The following is a 19,509-nucleotide window of genomic DNA, read 5'->3' on the forward strand; positions in this document are numbered from 1 at the left end:
TGTATTAAGATTCTCCTGCTGCTTGTCCATGCCATGTGACAAAAACACTCCAGCAAAAACATGTTGAAATGCTCTTAGAAGTGGGCAGTGAGGCTCTTACAAGGTGTGAAGGTCTGGCTTTCCTGGAGATGACTCAACACCTGCCTGTCTGTGGAAAGCAGTGAATTGATTTGTTTTGCTTGAATGCATGGCTTTTGCTTTTCCTATTAAACTGTCTTTATCTCAAACCATGAATTTTTTCACCCTTCAGATTCTCTTCCCCATCCCACCACAGGGGAAGTGAGCAAGTAGCTGGGTCAGGCTGAGCTGCTGGCTGGGTTTAAACCATGACAGCAGGAAAGATTAATGATGATGTGCTATTAGTTGACAATGAAAGCACTGCTGCAAAACATTTGATCTGCTGAGTATTTGGAATTTCTGCAAAATTAAAAATTTTCTCAGTCTTATCCTGGCAATGGGACAAAAGCTGGGCTCACATAAAGCTGTCAGTAAGGTCGGGTACAGCACCATTAGAACTAGCACGTATGTGATAGCTCCTCTGTGACATTGGCTTTTCCTCAGGCTCAGGAAACTGTGACTGACTTTGACAGTGCCTTGGGCTTAATACCACTAGAGGTCATGCGATGTACTTATTATCTAAGCTGCTTTTGAAAAATGCTCTAATACCCATATCTAGTAGATGTGTTTGTACTGACTCTATTTGCAGACACTGCTTTGGCCTCTAGATGTCCCAGCTTTGCATGAGTGTAATAACCACGCCACAATAAATGACCCCATCTATTCTACTGCCCGAACCTGGAATTTATCCTGACTAGCACACAACAGGGGAAGGATGCGGAATTGGGAATATGCAAATAATATTAACATGAAAACCCTTCTTTATAGAATAAACTACTCTGTTCACTAAAATAAGGAATAAAAAGGAAAGACAGTGCAGTATAACATCAAATCCTTTCCTAAAATACCATAAGTTGTGACTGTCCTTACAATACCAATTGTGTCTGACCTGACTGCTGTGATGCTGATTCCACTAACATGTCTGTCTTGAACCTTTTCTATCTTGGAGTTACAGTTTGAGATTATATTGATTGCACCTCGAAGCAGCTGACAACTACTGTCTTTGCATTTCAAGCCTTTTGTATCTTTCTCCTCGTTGTCTTTGGCCAGCAGCGTAGCAGTCAACCAAACAACAAACACCCTACCTGTATCAAGCACATGAAAGCTCCATGTCTAATAGGCATAATTTAGGAAGCTGTCAGACTTCACATTCTGTCACAACTTGGCCCAGCCCTACTATCATAATTTTTCCAGTAGATGAAGATCTGTTGTGAGAGGGTTCAACTGTTGGAACCAGCATATTTCTCCTTAGAGCTTGCCACTCCTATTAGCCAGGGTCCATCAGGAGCTAAAACTTGCCTAACGGCACTGCCTTCACTAGCCCTAGTTTGCTTATTCTTGGAAAAGAGTAACCAGCTCCCAGTACTGGCAGCACCTGGTCTTATTCTGGACTTATGTCTCAGCCAGACAGACCCTCCTGCCTTCTGTGCTCAGGGTGTTCCCAACTTGTGTGGAACTGGCTGCCGGTTTAGCCTTTTAAAAAACATGCTTCCAAACTTCCTACTGGATTTGTCAGACTCTGCAAAATGAGAGAGTGTTAGTCAATCAGTTCTTTAGTTTCCACAGTAATAAAAATTTATAATTAAATTGTTCTCATCCTTTTGAAACACTAATCTCTTACACTTTTGTCAGTCTGAAAAACTCTGGAGATAATTATTGTTGACCCTCAGATTAGCTCAGTTGGTGCTTATAACAGCAAGGTTGTGGGTTTGATCCCTGTACGGACCATTCACTTAAGAGTTGGACTTAAAGATCCTTGTGGGTCCCTTCAAACTCAGAATATTCTGTGAAATTTCTGTGAAATTGTTACTAAACTAGATATTGCATTCATAATCTCATAATTGATAATCTAATCTCATTTTATCATACATTGATAATCTCATCGATGTACATAAATATCTGAGGGGAAGGTGTAAAGAAGATGGAGCCAGGCTGTGCTCAGTGGCAGGACCAGAGGTGATAGATACAAACTGAAACACAGTGGTTTCCCTCTGACCATCAGAACACAGTTTTCACTCTGAGGGTGACTGAGCACTGGCAGAGGTTGCCCAGGGGGTTGTGGAATGTCCATCCTTGGAGTTGTTTAAAGGCTGTGTGGACATGTTTCTGGGCAATTGGCTCTGGGTGGCTCTGCTTGAGCAGGGTAGTTGGACAAGATGGACTCCAGAGATCCCCTCCAACCTTAGCCATCCTATGATTACTGGCCAGTTAATTGACATTCTGTCGCTCTCTTAGTAAGTTATTTCTAATCTATGCAGGAGATTGCTTAGATTGTAAAAATTGACTGTATTTACTATATTGTTAATAATTCAGCCCTTTCAGCAGAAATAGAACCTATGGCAGGTAAGTTATACCTTTGTACCTCTAGTTATACCTCAGATCTCTAGGATTTGTTCAAAACTGCAGAGCAGAGTGTCCAGCATGATGGACATTTATCACTCATACTCACTCTTCCATGGATGTTTTAGGCTCTCACATTTCTAGAAAAATTTATTTTCCTGCAGAAGAAACATGAAGTTTCCTGTTTGTTTGATTGGGGTTTTTTTCCTCCAAAACAAAAGTAAACTTAAGCAACTTCAGATATATCTTCTCAAGACAGATGTAACCTTTTTCCTTTGTACGTCTAGCCATGGCTCTGAGCTGCCTAGTTCAGATAAAGCCAAGATACTTAGCATAACTTTGTTTACAAAGATTCATTTCCTAGCCTATGCAATGCCTACAGGCGCACATATCAAGCATAATGATTTAATAATTTTGACTTTCTGTTTCTCTATCAAGAAGATAACAGAGGCCTTCTCCAGGAGACCTTTGTCAAAAGATTTTGTATAATTGCACAAATATAGACTAGAAATATTTTACAATGAATTTGAATACCAAGACATTGCACCCACGTTTTTTTCTAATCGTTCCTCCTTTACACTTTAGAACTGTATTTGAGGAAACCTTCCACAAGCACTGTTTCTGGTAGTGGCCAGCTGACAGCTGACACTAACAGAGCATCTATGTGCTTGCCTGCAGTTTCAAATTTTGTTCACATTACCCCTCATGGGGCTAGACAAGATTAGTTTTGTGCAGGAAGTTAAATTATAATTTACTTTCCTTAACTGAGGCTCATTTGCTCTTTTCCAGAACTTCTTTCAGACTATCCTGGCTCAAGCTGAGCTGTGGCACTAGGATATTCACTTCTTTTAATATTTATGGGGAATATGGTGGGAAGTGATGAGTGATGAGTGATGAGAAGAGTGATTGCTTGTATGCTTCTTTGAGCAACTGCAACATTGAAAGTCATAACTGTGATTTGCACCTGCAGAGGGTAATGAACTGCCTTCTTCTGAGGAACAAGAGACAACCTGCCTTGTCCCGAGCGGAATGACACTTCCTGAGATCATATACAGCTAGAAGGGGAAACAAATCTGTTTGGGTATAAGGAAAATGGCAGAGCACCTTTCTGCAGATAAAACTTCTAGTCATACAGCTCTCAAACACTTTGAAAGCTTACCACAGCATAAAAGCTGTGAGATGTGGCCGCACAGTGCCACACTCCTGCACCTAGCACAGAACAGCTCTTAATTCAGCTAGACTTTTCTGTACTGGAAAGGCTAATTATGATTTCTGCACTTGCACTGATGGAAAACGGCAGTTCTGACATTTTCTCAGCTATCTGACACCTCTGAGGGACTGGTACTAGCAGAGAAATATGTCACAATTGTTAACACTTCCAAAAAACTGGAGATTCAAACAAATTTGTTTTTCAGTAAAAATATGAAGTGTTCTTCAGAATTTAATTGCAGAACACTTAGTTGTCTTTAAACTTATATTTCAATGGAGCATGTTTTATGGGATCCTGGGGCATGTAGATATCTTATGCAGACACATGAGAGTAGCCCACAAGATGTTTCCACTATTGCCAGAAGCTGGCTATAGGTTCAAAATTGGTTGCCATTTAAATCACAGTGACAGGAGAGTTTGGCTTAAAAGGGAAGAAAGGAGAAAGAAGGCAAAGAAAGGAGCGTGGCTGACATGCTAGCTGCTCTGCAAGGCTGACCTGCCTACTAATCAATCTGTTACTGAATTCTGGATTAATGTGCTAGAAAATGTGAGTGTGCAAAGGCAGTTGCATAAACACGTTACGTATTAAGATAAGGATTTGTTTGATTTTCCGGTTTATTGTAAGCCCAAGCGACTGTGAGGCCTTTCTGTATCAGAACCAGTACTACAATGGCATGTTAGGTCAGTGAAAGTCTCAAAATTGCTGCTTTCATCAGCAGAAAGGGCCAGCCTCAACAGACTTGTGTAATACTGAAAAGGTCTCGATAGAGTGCGAGCTCTCCAGTATGACTGACAAGGAGTGGACAATGTTACTGCCAACAGCTTGGAGAGAGAACTGAGCTTTAAAATAGGACCTTGTATTTGCTTCACATGGCATCATTTAACTCTGGGAATAAGAACAAACCTGAAGTGTATATCCATTCATGTGGTAAGAAAGACTTTCTTAACAAACAAAGTTATAAAAATGCAGAAGGTAGTATTTGGTGGTGCTTCTAGGAGAATGAACTTTTTAATAAATGAAGACGGATAAACAAAAGGTAGATCAATCTATATCTATCTTTGTGGTGTTTTGGTCAGAGTCATGTGACTCAATACTGCAAGTCAGTCATCAACTATGTGCAAATGTACATATTTATTAGCATTTAATACCAAAATACTCCTGCATCCCTCCAGGCATGGCTGAACTTTGTTGAAGGGCTAGATTTTGTCCTTTGATCTATTTCAGTGCAATCTCTTAACTTTAGTTTGAAGCTTTTGATACCTCTGTTATTATCCCACTTGGCCTTCCATCTTCCAAAGCACACCTCATTGTTTCTGCCTCAAGCGTGGCCTCTCAAACAGCAGTCAGATCAAAGACGTCTGCCTGGCACCAGATCAAAAATAACAAATGGGAAGAAAGGAGGAATAGAACAAAATGAGTTTTGCTAAGCGGGCAGGCTGACTTATGCAATATACGTGGTGGCTGACAGGCAGCGATCCTACCTATAGAGACCATGAAGAATAGCTTGGGAAGACAAGTGGAGGCCTGCCAGAAAAAGCCTGTAGCACAAACTGTAACCTCAGGGTTATTACAATGACAGAGCTACCCCTTGAGGTGAAATTATTGATATTCCTAATGAAGTGAAAACACCACAGTGACCTGCTATCTACACCACTGCAAGGAACTGAGCCGTGTAAACACAGCTCTCTAACAACAATGCAATCTGGTTTTCAGAGAGAGAGGGACTCAATACTTTTTTTTCTTATTTGATAACATACACTCTGGATGATCCAGTTTAAGTATTCATGCATCATGATACCAATCCATAAGTGTAAAGAGACAGCAAACTTTGGTCTGCATGGACCAAATATAATGTGCATATCAAGTTCCCTGGCAACAACATGTTAGACAGAACACACTGAGTTGAGGAGAACTCGATTACATAACTATTAAACTTTGATGCTCTACACAGACAGAAACAATCATGCTCCCATCACCATTTTCCATATGGGATTTAGTTACATCCACACAGTCCAGAGAAAGGATAAGTTGCATTTGATTTTGAACACAACAGTGGTGAACACTACTTTTTTAATTTGGTAAAGGTATTTGGAGACAGATTCCTAGGACAAGGTGATACCTGTGCAAAGGCCACAGGGACAAGGCAGTAGTGAAAACACCTGGTAAATGTGCATGTGGAAGTTGAAAGCTTGAGCTGACATACCAAACTATGTATGAATGGTTTTCTCCACAAACAGCACAGCTCAGCTGAAAAAAAAAACCCACCCAAAAAAACCCCCCAAACTGGAATATTATACTCAAGTATTAAAAGAATTGCCTGAACATTTCTCACTGTTGCCTGGAGAGCAAGAGGCATAGTATTTAGCCAACTATGTGAATGTTGAGGAATAAAACACAGGTTACTGGTGGAAGACTTTGCAGAAAGTAACTTAAGACCCTGACTGCAGCTCAGCTGAGAGGTGGATGAAATTACAATATACATGGAAATTGTCTTCTTGAAAAGAGCTACCACTTAGTGACAGACTTTGCCTGGCACTATGCAGCACATAAAAAACCCAAAGCAGATCCACAGAAGAGAGCCTGTTATTGTCATTTAGCTTTTTATTTTACAACCTTATTGGCATCACACATACTTAGCATGGTATTGCATACCTGTAGTCTGCTATGAAGCCTGTAGGTGGTTATATCCTAAAGATATACATTATATTGTATGTAGGTTGTATATCCTAAAGACACACAGAAAAGATTTAGCTGTATAATGCTCTCATTACACCACAAATGTTAATTTATTACACCAGAAATGTTAATTTTTAATGTGAGATTTAACATAAGGCAGTCTTGAGGCAGAAATTTTTAATGGTTCACATAAGTTTAGGAGCTAGGTCTTCAGGGCAAATTACTGCTTTTCATCTCTAAGAGGTTTACAAATGACAGCACTGTCAATGTAAACTTTCAGCCCTGCACAATCAAATATTTAAAGATAATTGCGCATGATTACAATAGATTTCCATGGTTGTTGAGGAGAGTTTGCATAAATACCATATTTAAAAGAACTACATATAAATAGAAATGTGGATTTACATAGCTGTAATCTTGAAATATTCGTAAAATGGAGCCTCCCAAAGAATAATATATATCACAAGACAATTCCAGATCCACTAGCAGGAGGAAAGACTCTTGTATCTAGAGCACCCCGACAAATAACTGCAGAAACATGGCAACAATATTAAGAAAGAGCACATCCCTAAAGGAGATAAGACCTGGCATGTAACTAATTAAAGATGTGGCCTAAGGTATTGTGCTTTCTTCTTATGCAAAACAATGGCTAAAATACATGTTAGAAGTTATGATTGAAAATAGCTCTGGAAGAAATGTCACACGAGCAGAAATGTCAGCACTGCTTACACCACCACTGGAAGCTGTGAGGGAATTCCCCTGGCAGCCAAAGGGAAAGCACCCTCCTACTGAAGCTGATTAAAACAAACAAACAAAAAAAACCCCAAACCAAAAAACCAAAAAACTCCAAAAGAGAACACAAACCCGAGCTCTACAGCGTTTTGTATTTCTTTAAAGGTAAACATTTTCATCACTCAGAATTCCATCTTTTAAAGGGGTTGTGATTCATTTAAGAAAAAAAAAGCTAAAGAAGGTGCTGATTTTGGCTTGCTTGCAAAAAGCAGCTTTTCTTTCCTTCCCCTAACTCGAGTTTAAAGCAGTAAGGATATACTCTTTTACTTTTCAGCAAAAAAATGTCAAATTAAAAGTACTGAGAAGCTATCTATTAATTTCCTACAATTGTCTTACTTCCTAGAAGCAAATCTCCAGTAGGATGTATTTGGATGGAAACCTCCAAGTTAACGATTTGTTTTTAGTAAGTTTTCCTGTGTCTTATTAGAAAGAAAAGAAAACAAAAAAAAAAAAAAAAAAAGAGAGAGAGGGAAATAGGTGAAAGAGGCGAGAAAGAGAGAGAAGAGAGAGAAAGAAACAACAAAAGAAAAAAAAAGAAAGAAAGAAAGAAAGAAAGAAACGACGGTGCCTTTTCCTTTCCAGGTCTCACGGAGACCATCAGCCCCTGGCCCAGCCCGGGCCCAGATGGGGACAGGGTGGATTCTGGGGTGATGATTTCCAACACCGCACCGCTGTAGCAGCTGACCACGGGCTCGCTCTGCGCCGCAGGGAGAGCGGCACCGGCACCGGGACTGCCGCGCTGCCCGCGACACCGAGGCGGCACTTGGGACTCGCGAAGCAGAACCAGCCCCGCGGCGGCGCGGGCCGGTCCTCAGCCATCCCTGCACCTCTGCCGGGCGGGGGCAGCCGGGCCGGACACGGTGGAAGGAGGAAAGGAAGACACTGCGCCCTCACGGGAGACGAGCCTTCGCTGCCCGACCGAGAGGAGCACCGGCGGGGCTGCGCCTTTAAGGGGCCGGGGGAGGCGGTGGCGGGCGGGTTTCTGCGCGCCGGGGCCGCTCCCTCCCGCCGTCCTTTCCCTCCCCCGCGAGGCGGGCAGTGGGCAGTGCCCGCGGGCCGCTGCCGCGGGAGCGGAGCGGAGAGCCGCGGCATCCCTCCCTCCCGCAGCCATGGCTGTGCCCCTGCGCCGCCGGCTGCCACTGCTCCCGCTGCTCCTGCTGGCGGCCGGCGGGCTGCGGGCGGCGGAGCGGAGCGGCCGCAGCAGCAGCGCCATGGAGGAGCTCGCCACCGAGAAGGAGGCGGAGGAGAGCCACCGGCAGGACAGCGTGAGCTTGCTCACCTTCATTCTGCTGCTCACCCTCACCATCCTCACCATCTGGCTCTTCAAGCACCGCCGCGTCCGCTTCCTCCACGAGACCGGCCTGGCCATGATCTACGGTGAGTCCCGCGGGGCCCCGGCGCCACCTGCGCCTCAGCCCCCGGAGTCACCCGCGGCAGGTGCCGGGAGGGGCGGGGGGCGGCGGCGGGCCGCTGTGCCCCGCCGGGGAGCGCCGAGCCCGCGGCGGGCGGGCGGCAGCACACGGGTAGGCCGAGCCCCGGGCAGGGGCAGCCCCGCTGCCGCAGAGCCCGACCGCCCCCGCCGCTGCTCCTGGCTCCCCTCCCCTCGCCCCCGCCTTTCCTGGGACAGAAGGAGACTGCCTCCCGTACGGCAGCGGAGCGGTGTCCTGCGGGAAGGTGCGTCCCACCGCCGTGGCCGTGCTGGCGGGGACAGCGTTCCAGTGACCCTTCCCGCCGCAAACAGGCAGCTCGCCGGCCGTACTTTCAGCAATGTGGAGAACCGGGACGTGCAGGTCATTGCGGTGATGACTTTGGAAATCGCCATCCCAATGCCCTCGCCGTACTGCGGCCGCAACACGAGAAAAGGAGCGTGTTTAGGGTCCGGGATTTGCTCCCTGGCTGTTGGCGCGCTGCTCTCACCGGTGGCCCGCGTTTGCGGACACCGACTGACCGCACTGACACCACGCACCCTGACAGCGCCCGCGGCTCATCCCGAGCCCTCCTGGTGGAAGGAGAGCTGTGCTGAGTTGTTTGCCCTCTCCAGCCCCCTTTTCTTGATGGATGTGAGCAAAGGGAAAGTAAACTCCTCAGCAGAAGCTGTGTTTCCTCCCTGCGTTTGTGAGGCTGATGGTCCGGAGGATCCGGGCTCGGCTGGTTAATGTTCACGGTGCTGATCTGGTCTCTCTGACGCTGTGAATTGCTGGCGCAGAGGGCGGCAGGTGAGCCTGCACCGGGGACGTGGAGCTCTCGCTCCGCCGGGAACTCGACCGGTTGTATTTGGTGCGCAGTTTGCTACGCAGAGCATAATCGGTCGCGATGAGGAGCAGCCATCCATTTAAAAAATGATTTGTCTGCTCGTGATTGGCTACTGCCATAAGCGCCGGGGGCACTTCTTCTCCTTCGTGAGCGGAATCGGTTCCTGCTGAACCGTGTGAAACACCTGGCCCATGTTGGTCGGGATGAGCATATTGATGGTAACCACAGATGAGAAATTCAGCACTCGAGGGGATGAGGAAAGTGTTTCCTCCCCAATGAATACTGCTGCTCTTGAGGGCTATGTGATTGCTTGCAAAGCAGTGGAATTTTCCTCTGGTGATGCTTCTCTTAAATCATCCCAATTTACTCTTAGTCACTGATCTCTGCTGCATTGCTGTGTACTTCACATGTGCTCGTTGCTGAAGACTGACAAATTAACAACTGGGTATATAAGTAAGTTATGCAGAGGCATTATAATGCTTAGCAGGTGAATAGTGCTCAGGAGACAGTAGATTGTCTGTGTGCTGATTGGAAAAGAGGCAGGGTAAGGTGGTATTGAAGATGTGGTTTAGATATTACCTTGGTTTTGGCACCTTCAGAAAGTTCCTTTATGTTTCATGATCATTTCAGTGATTTCAGTGGCTTAGTTTATGGTGGAAATCTTGTGTATGTGGGAGTGCTAATGCATGCAATACAAGTACCAGGGCATCAAGGGCATTTGGGTACGTGTTTTGATGAGCTGTGTGGGAAATGAGAAATTGTTCAACTGGAGAGCTTCTGCCTCTCATTAAACTCAAATTAGTTTACTCTAACATATATTTCCTGATCCGTGAAATGGGTGTTAAGTTTCCAATGTGATGTAAAAGTGTCCAAGTTGTGTCTTAGGAAAGTCACTGTGCTATAGCTCTTTCTGCCCCACTGACAGCATTGCCAAAAGAATGATTGGCTCAAATCATTCTATGTTCTTGGTGTGCCAAAAGTAATGTTTTTTTATAAATCATTCCCCAATGCGCTCATCGTCTAAACGAGTCCCTTTAGCATATCAAAATACATGGTCTTCTCCCTCCTAAACAAACCGACTCTTGCCTTGTCGTAGCAAACATACTAGGAAACCTGTTTAGTGAGTTCAGTTCCTTTCTAATATAGTTAGCAATATGCTGGCAAAGCTCTGCTCAGACCTAGTTTCACTTAAGCATTTTGCAGACTTTCTGTACAGCAAGGAAAACAACATAGCGTCATAGTAACTTTCCGGTATACTTCTGGTAATCAGGCTTAATTCTTCAAATAAGAGTTTCTCCTTTTCCTTCCTTGTCTACTTAAAGGACAGTGGTTAAACTGATAGATGGGTTTCTATTTTGCTAAGAATTTGGTATCTGAGAATTGCACTTCTAAAAAATATGTATGTATTTGAAGTGCATATGTTTGATCATGTCTGTCTTGAACACAAAATCATAACTCAATATTTCAACCAAAGAGTTTGAAGTTCTAAAAACACAAGTATTTATTTAGCTTATAAAGTGCTAAATACAATTTAATTCAAGTCTTGAAACTGTATTAAGGCTGTTGCTCCATTGAAGTTAAATACTTACAAATGGCAGCTGCTCCAGGACCAGTATTGCTAATGCAAGCCATTATGGAGCAATCAAAAAAACCCAACACAACCCAACCTAACACTAATCTACAACAGAGCAACTAAGGAATTGAGGCTTTGCTGGCACATGTATTTCAACTTGTGATAATGATCATGATGCTTGCTTTTATTTGTGTTAGTCCGAGGATAAAGTATTCTGAGATGTGTTTTTCCAGAATAGGTTCAGTGACAACTTTGTTTGGCAGTTTCTTCATTCTCTGCTGAGAAGCATTGCCACTTAGTAGGAAGCAACAGTACATGGAACATGCACGTCGAGCTCAGGGTAGAGCTTAAGGGTGGGAACTGATGGTGGCTCCCCAGCACTCTGCTCCTCAGGAAGCAACTGTCTAGGTATGTAGATGTTTTCCAGCAGATTCAGTGGTATCACTCCCATTATGCAATTAGTTTGTCTCTTTTCAGAAGTGATAATTTAGGTACACTGGCCACTCATGCATCAGCACAGATGTAAGTCCTATCATGTACCTTCTTGACTGTGGGGTTGTTCTGGAACTGTCTGGGAACTACATGTCCTAGCACTGCAGATAAAAGTAAAAGCAAACCAGACTTGGGTACAGAGAAAAGAAAACAACATATGAAGAGGCATATAATACTTCAATTACCTATTGTGGATCAGAAATGAGATAAACTGTGAATGTTCAGGATAAAAACAGTATATCTGTTCTGGAATACTCTGTATCAGACTAAGTTTCTGTATCCACAGAGTTGTTACTGAAAAGATCTATTTTTAGCTCATCTGGCTGCAGTGCTCTGTTACCATTCTGATATCTACACATGCTAGAAATGACCTAACACATGTCCACTGCCAGCAAAATCATGTCCGTGTTGGTATTTAATAAGCCACTTTGACATAAACCTCCCAATACTAGATTTAGGATCATAACTGAGCACCCAGTTTTGAGAACATTATACTTTCTCTGGCAACCTGCTTGTTCTTCCCAAAAATTATTTTAAATCACTTTGTTACGGGCTTTCGAAGTGAGTCTTGCTCAATTTTTTGGCTGCTCAGGATGTTTTAATAGTAATACCAATCTTTTCTGTAAGCTTGCTTTACGGCCTGTGACTGGATGGAAAAATTATAAATTTATCTTGTGACAGAATTAGAAGAAATGCTACTTATATCTGTTATTAACCTACATATATTTCAGATTTGCTCTTCAGGTGGGGTAGTTGGATAGCTTATAAATTGCTGATGTTTCTGAAGTATCTTTGGAGTACAATTCATCTGTAGTCCTCAAAGCAGTGATTTTGGGTTTCTTTGTTTTGTCGGTGTTTTTGTGGGTTTGGGGTTTTTTTGTTTAGTTGTGGGTTTTTAGCAAGGGCAGTGGTTTTAAGAGCAATTAAGATAAATGAGTTAATTTTTATGTTTGTGAACTTCATCTTTGAGATGTTCTATCAAATCAACACCGGAATACCCTCAGATCACTGGCATGAACCAAAGAAGAGAGAAGTGGACATGTGCATTCCTTTTGTGTGAGGAAGCCTTTGGTGACATACCTGGCTGTTAAAGCTTCTACTGCTCTGCAGCACCACGTGATTGTAGGAAACAGGCAGAGGCTGAAGGGGGAAAGGTGTTCCTCTGCATATACTGTAATTCTCATCTGAATTAGAAAGTTAGCACAGATGCCAGTTCTGTGATATAGCAGAGCTCACATGTCTGCCTGCCTTCTGGCCCTCTGTGAGTGCTCATTGACTGCTTGTGTTGGTTGGAGTGTGCTGAGTGGAGGTAAGCTGATGTCTAGAGCACAAGTTTGTTGTCAGTGAGGTGGTTCCATGACAAGTTAGTGTTGCACTTGTCTGGGCCCTGTAGGAGTTTGAGGTTTTCCTTTGTCCACTTCAGAATGTTTCTTTTGCAACTACCAATTTTTCTTTGCTACTTTGCAATAGAAATATGTCTCTAAACAGATCCTCTGATGAATCTTCCTGAAAGAACACAAGGACTGAACTGGGATGCAGCTACTCGAGTCGCTTCTGCTTTTGGTGCAGATGAGAAAACTGAAAACAAGATGCTGCTGGTGTCCCGATCTCAGTGTTTCTTTACTGAGTCATTGGGGCTCCATGTTTTTAGAAGAGGGTGAATGGGAGAGATCAGGCCTGGGTTTTCAGCTGTCTCCTTTTGTTTGGTAAAGTAGGCCTTTGTTTTATAGATGATCATAGAAAGGTGATAGGGAGCATTTCCATAGCTGTGTTAATAAAAATCTATGTAGCAACTGGTGTGTAATCTTGTCTCTCTGGATTTTACAGTACTGCATTGTGAATTTTCTGTAACAAACAGTAATTGTTCATTCAAACACAGTGAACAATTCAGATACTGTTCTTTCTGATATTTAATTAAAAAAAGGTTGTGTTGAAGTGGTTATAGCTGTGTGTCGTCTCTTGTAGTGTGTCTTTAATAGACCTTTCTCACTTCCTGTGCTATAGAAAGACTAGTGCATCTTAACACTCAAACTGCCTTCACTCAAAGCAGTTATGCACACAACAGGAAGTTCTCCTGGGTCAGCTGAACAACCAGTCCTGGGCAGCATTTAGGTGCACCAGTGCAACCTGTGAAACCTTTCTAAAGTACTGCATGTCCTGGGCTCACTAACAGAGGGGGAACTCTACACTTCTGCTGCTCCCAGCACAACTGGAAACAGGCGTAAAGCCTTGCCTCTGACTTGCCCAAACTCTTGGGTGACTGGCCTTGCCTCCAAGCCGGGATGGTTTTCTGCAATGCATACAGATAGGTCTGGAAGCAGTGATGGGAAGACTCAATTCCCTGTGACAGAAAAGTGTTGTGGTTCAGATAGTTATGATCCTCTTGTATCCTCGGTACCCACAAACCTCACTTTGTGGGTGCATAGTAGCCCTTTCCCCCTTTCCTTCCTTCTGAAAGTTGGCCTCCCCTTACCAACTGACTCTGTAGAGTAGTTCAAGACAACGTCTTAGACAACTAGGTGAAACCTTTCCCTTAGTAGGGACATCATTCTGCTGCTATCTGAACAATCATTCTCTTCATTAGGTAGGAGTGGCAGTTTCACGCTGCACCGATTTAGAAACCAGAAGTCTGAAGCAGGAACCACAGGTCAGACATCATTTAAAAAAAAAAAAAGTAAAGTTATAGGACACATTCTGCAGTTCAGAACTATGTATCTTGACCTCTTAGGGGCCAGAAGTAACAATATTTTGCAGTTCCTATCTAGGTTTCTAACAGGTATTGTATACCATGGATGTTCTCTCCTTGCTCACCTGCTGACTGCTGAGAGTCCAGCACTGAGCTGCTGAATTGTCCCTGTATGTTCAGGAGACAGCCTCAGTATTTAACTCAAGTCTGTTGTTTCCACACTGACAGTCAGAAATATCAACTTGTAGACTTTTTTTTTCTCCAACAGAGAGTTCTTATTTGTGACTCAGGATTAAAGCTTTATCCCATTTAATACTGAATATAGCCTTTCTCCCCTTGCTTTAGACCAAGCGATGTCTACATTGAAAGGATGTGATACAAGCAATTATTCTTTTTTTAGAAGGGTATTTATGTTGAAGGGTTTTTTACTAGAGTTGTAAAGAATACACAGAGATTCTCAGCAGTTCAGATCTTTTCAGTGCCTACCAGAGATGGGTAATTTGGCTAAAACGCACTGCTTTTTTTCTCCAGTTAAAAACCACTTCATCCTACAATTAACTGAGTGTGAAGAGAGAAGAGAAATTGTATGAAACTGTTTGGGTTTTTTCCCTGTGCTCTGAAATCAGACTTTGCTTTAAAAGCACCTAAAGGCCCTTGAAAGCTATGTTGGTAGAAGCTGGTTTTTTTATTGGGGAGAAATAGTTGAAGGCTCCATCTAAATTAGAGCCAAGAAGATGAACTGTGCTCTTAGCCAGGGTTGGTGTGTGGTTTCTGTACATTCTTCCTGGCTTTGATATTTCATATTCCTTTTCAAAGGCTGGGTTTAAGCTCCACACTTCTTGATGCAGATGTTATGTGTGGGTGATGGATGGAAAAAGATTGCACTCCTATCCTGACAGAGCTCTTATGGGTGCAGCACTGCTGCCAGGAGTGTCCATGGGCTTGGCTACTCTGCTGCCTTTGATTACTCAGCAATGGGGTAGCTCTGCTGCCACTGGAGGGTCCTGGCCCTAATGCCATGCTGGGGGGACTTGCAGGTCTGCTGTAGTCTAGACTACTTCTCCACAGCTGCCACTTCCTTCACTTGTAGATTTTTTTCAAAATGCCTCTGCCTTGTTGAAATAGGTCTGTAGTAAATGGTTTTAAAGACAACTGAGGCCACCAAAACACCCGTTGCAAACTTTAAGTACACATTTTGAGTGTATTTCTAATTCTTCCTCTGTTACTTTGTAAGCCCCTTGGAGGGGAAAGTTTGAACAGCAGAGCTGTGGGGCTGATGGATGGATACCTTGGTGTGATGGCTCTGTGGAAATGTTTAAATAGACTGGTCTGCTTGTTCAGAATGCCATGTCTCCGTAGTTGTCTTCACTTCTCACTTATGCTTAAAAAAATAAGTTAGGACTGAGGAGTTTGGGTTTTTTTTAAGTGGGTTTGACATGTTCTCCTGCTCTTTCATTATGAGGTTGTGAGACTATTCTTAATAAAAAAAGGATGGAAACAAAGGAGCATGGTATAAATGCATTCTAAAATGCAATTAACTTGTCTGTGCATAAGATGACAGTCTTCAATGTGTTGGCTGTTTGTGGATGCATAGTGCGTGCACCTGCAATTCTTGCTAAAGGTAGCTAGTTAAAGAGAAAGCCACTTGTGTTGCTTGGTGTCCCTTACATGTGAAATTGTTCACTGTGCCAGCTCTGCAGCTGACACACCATGTCCATGATCAGTGCCAACACACTGTGAGTGTAGTTATTGCTTCTGAGGCTCGGATGCTGTCCCATTAATTCAAGAATTGGATTAAATATGAAAACTGCTGTTAACCTTTGCCACTGCTCTGAATATGAGATACTAATAGAAAGATGTTATAACTGATGATAGTTTAAAAATATGAAGTGTCCTACAAAGATATGTCTAGTTTTTGATTTATACTCTGAATCCATAAGGATGGATACTGTCTGCTTCCACTCTAATTCTAAGGAATTATTTCCCCACTACCACGCACTTGACAATTGATATCGAGTCCTTCAGTGGTGAAAGGAGATCTGCATTTAATGTGCCATATGCTTTCTGCTGTTGTTTTACTGGTGTGTAATCCTTTCTATTTCTCAGTCTTTCATTGTGCTTACTGATTGTGTAATGACCTTTCTCTTGAGAAGTCCCCTTATCCATGAAACAACTTGACTGTTCTTCCTTAAATTACCTTCTTAGTGAGCAAATTGTTAGTGTTAGCCATAGAATCTTTGCTCTGCTGCAGTTTGAGTACTTGCATTATGGTCTTTTCTGAACATACAAGTCATGCTTGTCCCATCCAAAACTCTGCTGAGGATAGACATCATGTATTTACATTCCCTGTACACCCAGCACCCTTATTTGCAGTCTTAGGATCTGGCTGGTTTTGTAGGTGAACTAGAAACTCTACTCTTTTATATATCATGAAGTATTAAAAAAAATTACATTTGGAGAAGTAGAGGCTTTGTCTGAGAATCTTTGAGTGATCTGCGTTGGCTTTTTGATGTAATGGCAATTCACCAAAGACCTACATAGGCTCTGTCTCACTGATACTGTATTTACTTGTCTGTGTATGAGCAATGAAGTTGATAGTTTTAAGTGGTTGAGAGAGAGAGAATACAATTCATGCTGTATTTGTGTTTGCTACTAGATGCCATATTTGAACTTGTTATTCATGGCCTGAAACATGAACTTATTTCAACTGTCTTTTAGTTTTGCTATGTAATTTATGCTTTCAAAGTAGCCTTTAGAAGTTGGACTCCATAGAGGAGTTTGAACTGGCAAACACTATCCCTCCCTGGCTAGTTGGAAGGGATATGGCATCTAGGTGGAAATAGCATTTACAGGAGATGTGAACCAGTGCATGGAGTTGGCATCACTGGCTACACTGCAGTTCTGCCATGTCTGGAACATACCTAGAGGAAGAAAACTGGTGTAAAGGCTTATTTCTGTCATGGAAGTGACACCTGATTGTTTCTCCTGACTTGTCTTTGATATTTCCTCTGTATTAAGCGTGGAGGAAGCTGACTGTAAGTGACCTTCCACAGACGTGTCTGGCAGGGTTAACTGTAGCATCCTTTCCTGGCTCACAAAATTGAAGTGCACACTTCTGCTTGTTCAGTTTGTCTTGAATCTTTTACTTTGACAGTTGTCTTTGTATTGCTGCACAGCATAAATGGTGTGGTTTTGTCATACCTATCTTCAATGATAGTGTCTTACAGGGAATGTATTCCCACCAGACACTATTTATTCACCTTCTTCCAAGAATGATTCACTGCATTTTGAAGATATGATGGTGTGAGTGAAGTAACCTTCATGCTGGAATAGACTTTTACGTAGGCAACTGAGTGTCAGTACCCTGTTTCAGCCTAATCATTATTGCTTTTGATCTCTGCACAGCAGTATGTCTGACTTGGCAAAAAATTGTTTATGAAGTTCATTTTTTACATCTAGAAACTTTTAACCTTTTTCAACCATGTTTGTATGTGTTATAGCAGTTTGTATACATACATACAGACACACACACACTCTCTTCCTGATGATCTTTTACAGACATTCACGGACATAAAATTAATCTTTTCCTCAGCACTGCATGACTGAAGAACTAGTGAGTGATTTTCTAATGATGACCTGCTTGTTAAGCTGCAGTAACAGAATATAATTGCAGTATACTCTGTTTATACATGTGCCTGCATGAAACAGAGAAATGTCAGCGTAGATATCTTGGTGATACGTAATACTTGATTATGTCCCCCATTCCCTGAGGGAACCATAAAAAGATTTTATTGCTTTTGCTGGCAAATGCTTGAGTATATTTATTTAAACATGTTCAGTTTTTGATCCTAATGGTTTTGGGATCCCTTCCAAAGTGTAAAACTTGGGACAGTTCTGTGTACTTCAAACAGAAATACCTAATCTTCTCATAGCATCAGGTGCTTATCTTAGTGTTTTGTCAACCCTAATTACAGATAGGGGAGACTTTGCTTGTTGCTTTTATGTATGACAGAGCCCCTCTCCTAAGGGCAGGGCAGGAGGTGTAAGCACAATCTACTTCGCATTTGTAATCACTTTCTTTTTAGTCCATTGAAGCTGAGGCCCCTCACTGGGGCCTCAATCTTTTAGGTACTGGTTAAACTTATAGTTATGTTCTTAAAAATGAAATTAGAAAAACAAACTCAAAATCTACCTCTGAAGCATTTGGTTTGCTATGCTCACTAGCCAAAGCCATAGGTTGTCTTTGCTTCTCTGTTACCAGATCACAAGTTGTTTTTCTGCATTATGAATTATCTCTACCACAGCTCCCAGAGAACTTTAAGACTCCCAAAATTTTTGGAGGATGATGTCTATATGAATTTTAATAGCCTCTTTTTGCTTTCCTTTATTCATATACATGATGCTGACAGAGATAAATCTTGCTGTCCAATGGTTCCTGTGGGTTTTGTTATTCTTGTCTTTTAGCTCTCCTAAATGAAGTATTATATTTATGCTGACTGCATGCTTTTTTGTGAGAATCACCTAAAACTCTTTCATTGTTACTTCACTTCGCCCCAAGTGCATCCAATAGCTTACTTGAATGCTGATAACCTAGATTCCTCTCCATAGGTCAGACCTACTTTTTTTTTTCTTCCTCAGTCTAAACTAAAGATCTTTGCTCAGTTCCCTGCATAATGGGAATGAGAGCGTTGGCTCAATATCAGAATGGTTGAAATAGCCTGTCATTTTTATCTTCCTCCTGCTACCACAGTCTTCTCCATCACTGAGACTGGTTCCCCTGAGCACTAATGAAATTATCTGTACCTTGTCTTCACTTGTGGGCTGTTACCTATTTCTAGGTGACGTGTATATATAAGATATGAATTCCTATGTCTCTCTACATGTCTACAACCTAGGCTTTCATTGCAACATTGACTCCTTTGATGTTCTGCTTCCCAAGGCACAGGAGAATTGTGTTCAGATTAAACTTCTGCTGTTTGTGTTACAATAAACTTTTTTCCTTGACCATCTCTTGCTTTGTTGCTGTTTTCTCAGCTGTCCTCCTGGTTCTGTGGGTATTGTTTTAGATTTTTTTTAATTAATACTTAATGAATCAGTGTTTTTGTAAAGTGAAAAGTAAAGATGCCACTCTCTCTAGGAACATTTAATTATAGCAAGAATCAAACTAACTTTTTTTTTTAACTTGCTGATAGGCTATGTCAAAAGCAAGACCTACTTTTCAGTCCTTGTGCTTCCAAAGAAGGCTTAAAGTTTGACTCGTGAGCAAAGTATGGATTTCACAGCTATGATGAGAAAAGTTGGACCACAGGCAACTATTTGCCACCAGGGTTATCTAATAGATTTTTCTTCGAATACTGAGTGAGGAAATTT

At 42.4% G+C, this 19,509-nt stretch overlaps 1 protein-coding gene across 3 annotated transcripts in view; it reads left to right on the forward strand.

Annotated features, from left to right (window-relative positions):
* The first annotated feature begins 8,025 nt into the window (after positions 1–8,025).
* Positions 8,026–19,509, forward strand: part of SLC9A7 (solute carrier family 9 member A7) — a 76,586-nt gene continuing 65,102 nt past the window's right edge. Inside the window, exon 1 of one of the 3 annotated variants that reach the window (XM_051807005.1) lies at positions 8,026–8,512. In XM_051807005.1, the coding sequence (XP_051662965.1) occupies positions 8,245–8,512 (268 nt within the window). In that variant the 5' untranslated portion in view covers positions 8,026–8,244. The remainder of the gene's footprint in view (positions 8,513–19,509) is intronic. The other 2 variants (XM_051807004.1, XM_051807003.1) reach the window with 2 other exon arrangements.

Source organism: Manacus candei, unplaced genomic scaffold, assembly GCF_025592945.1.
Source record: "Manacus candei isolate 608988 ecotype Guabito, Panama unplaced genomic scaffold, ASM2559294v1 h1tg000069l, whole genome shotgun sequence".
Lineage (NCBI taxonomy): Eukaryota > Metazoa > Chordata > Aves > Passeriformes > Pipridae > Manacus > Manacus candei.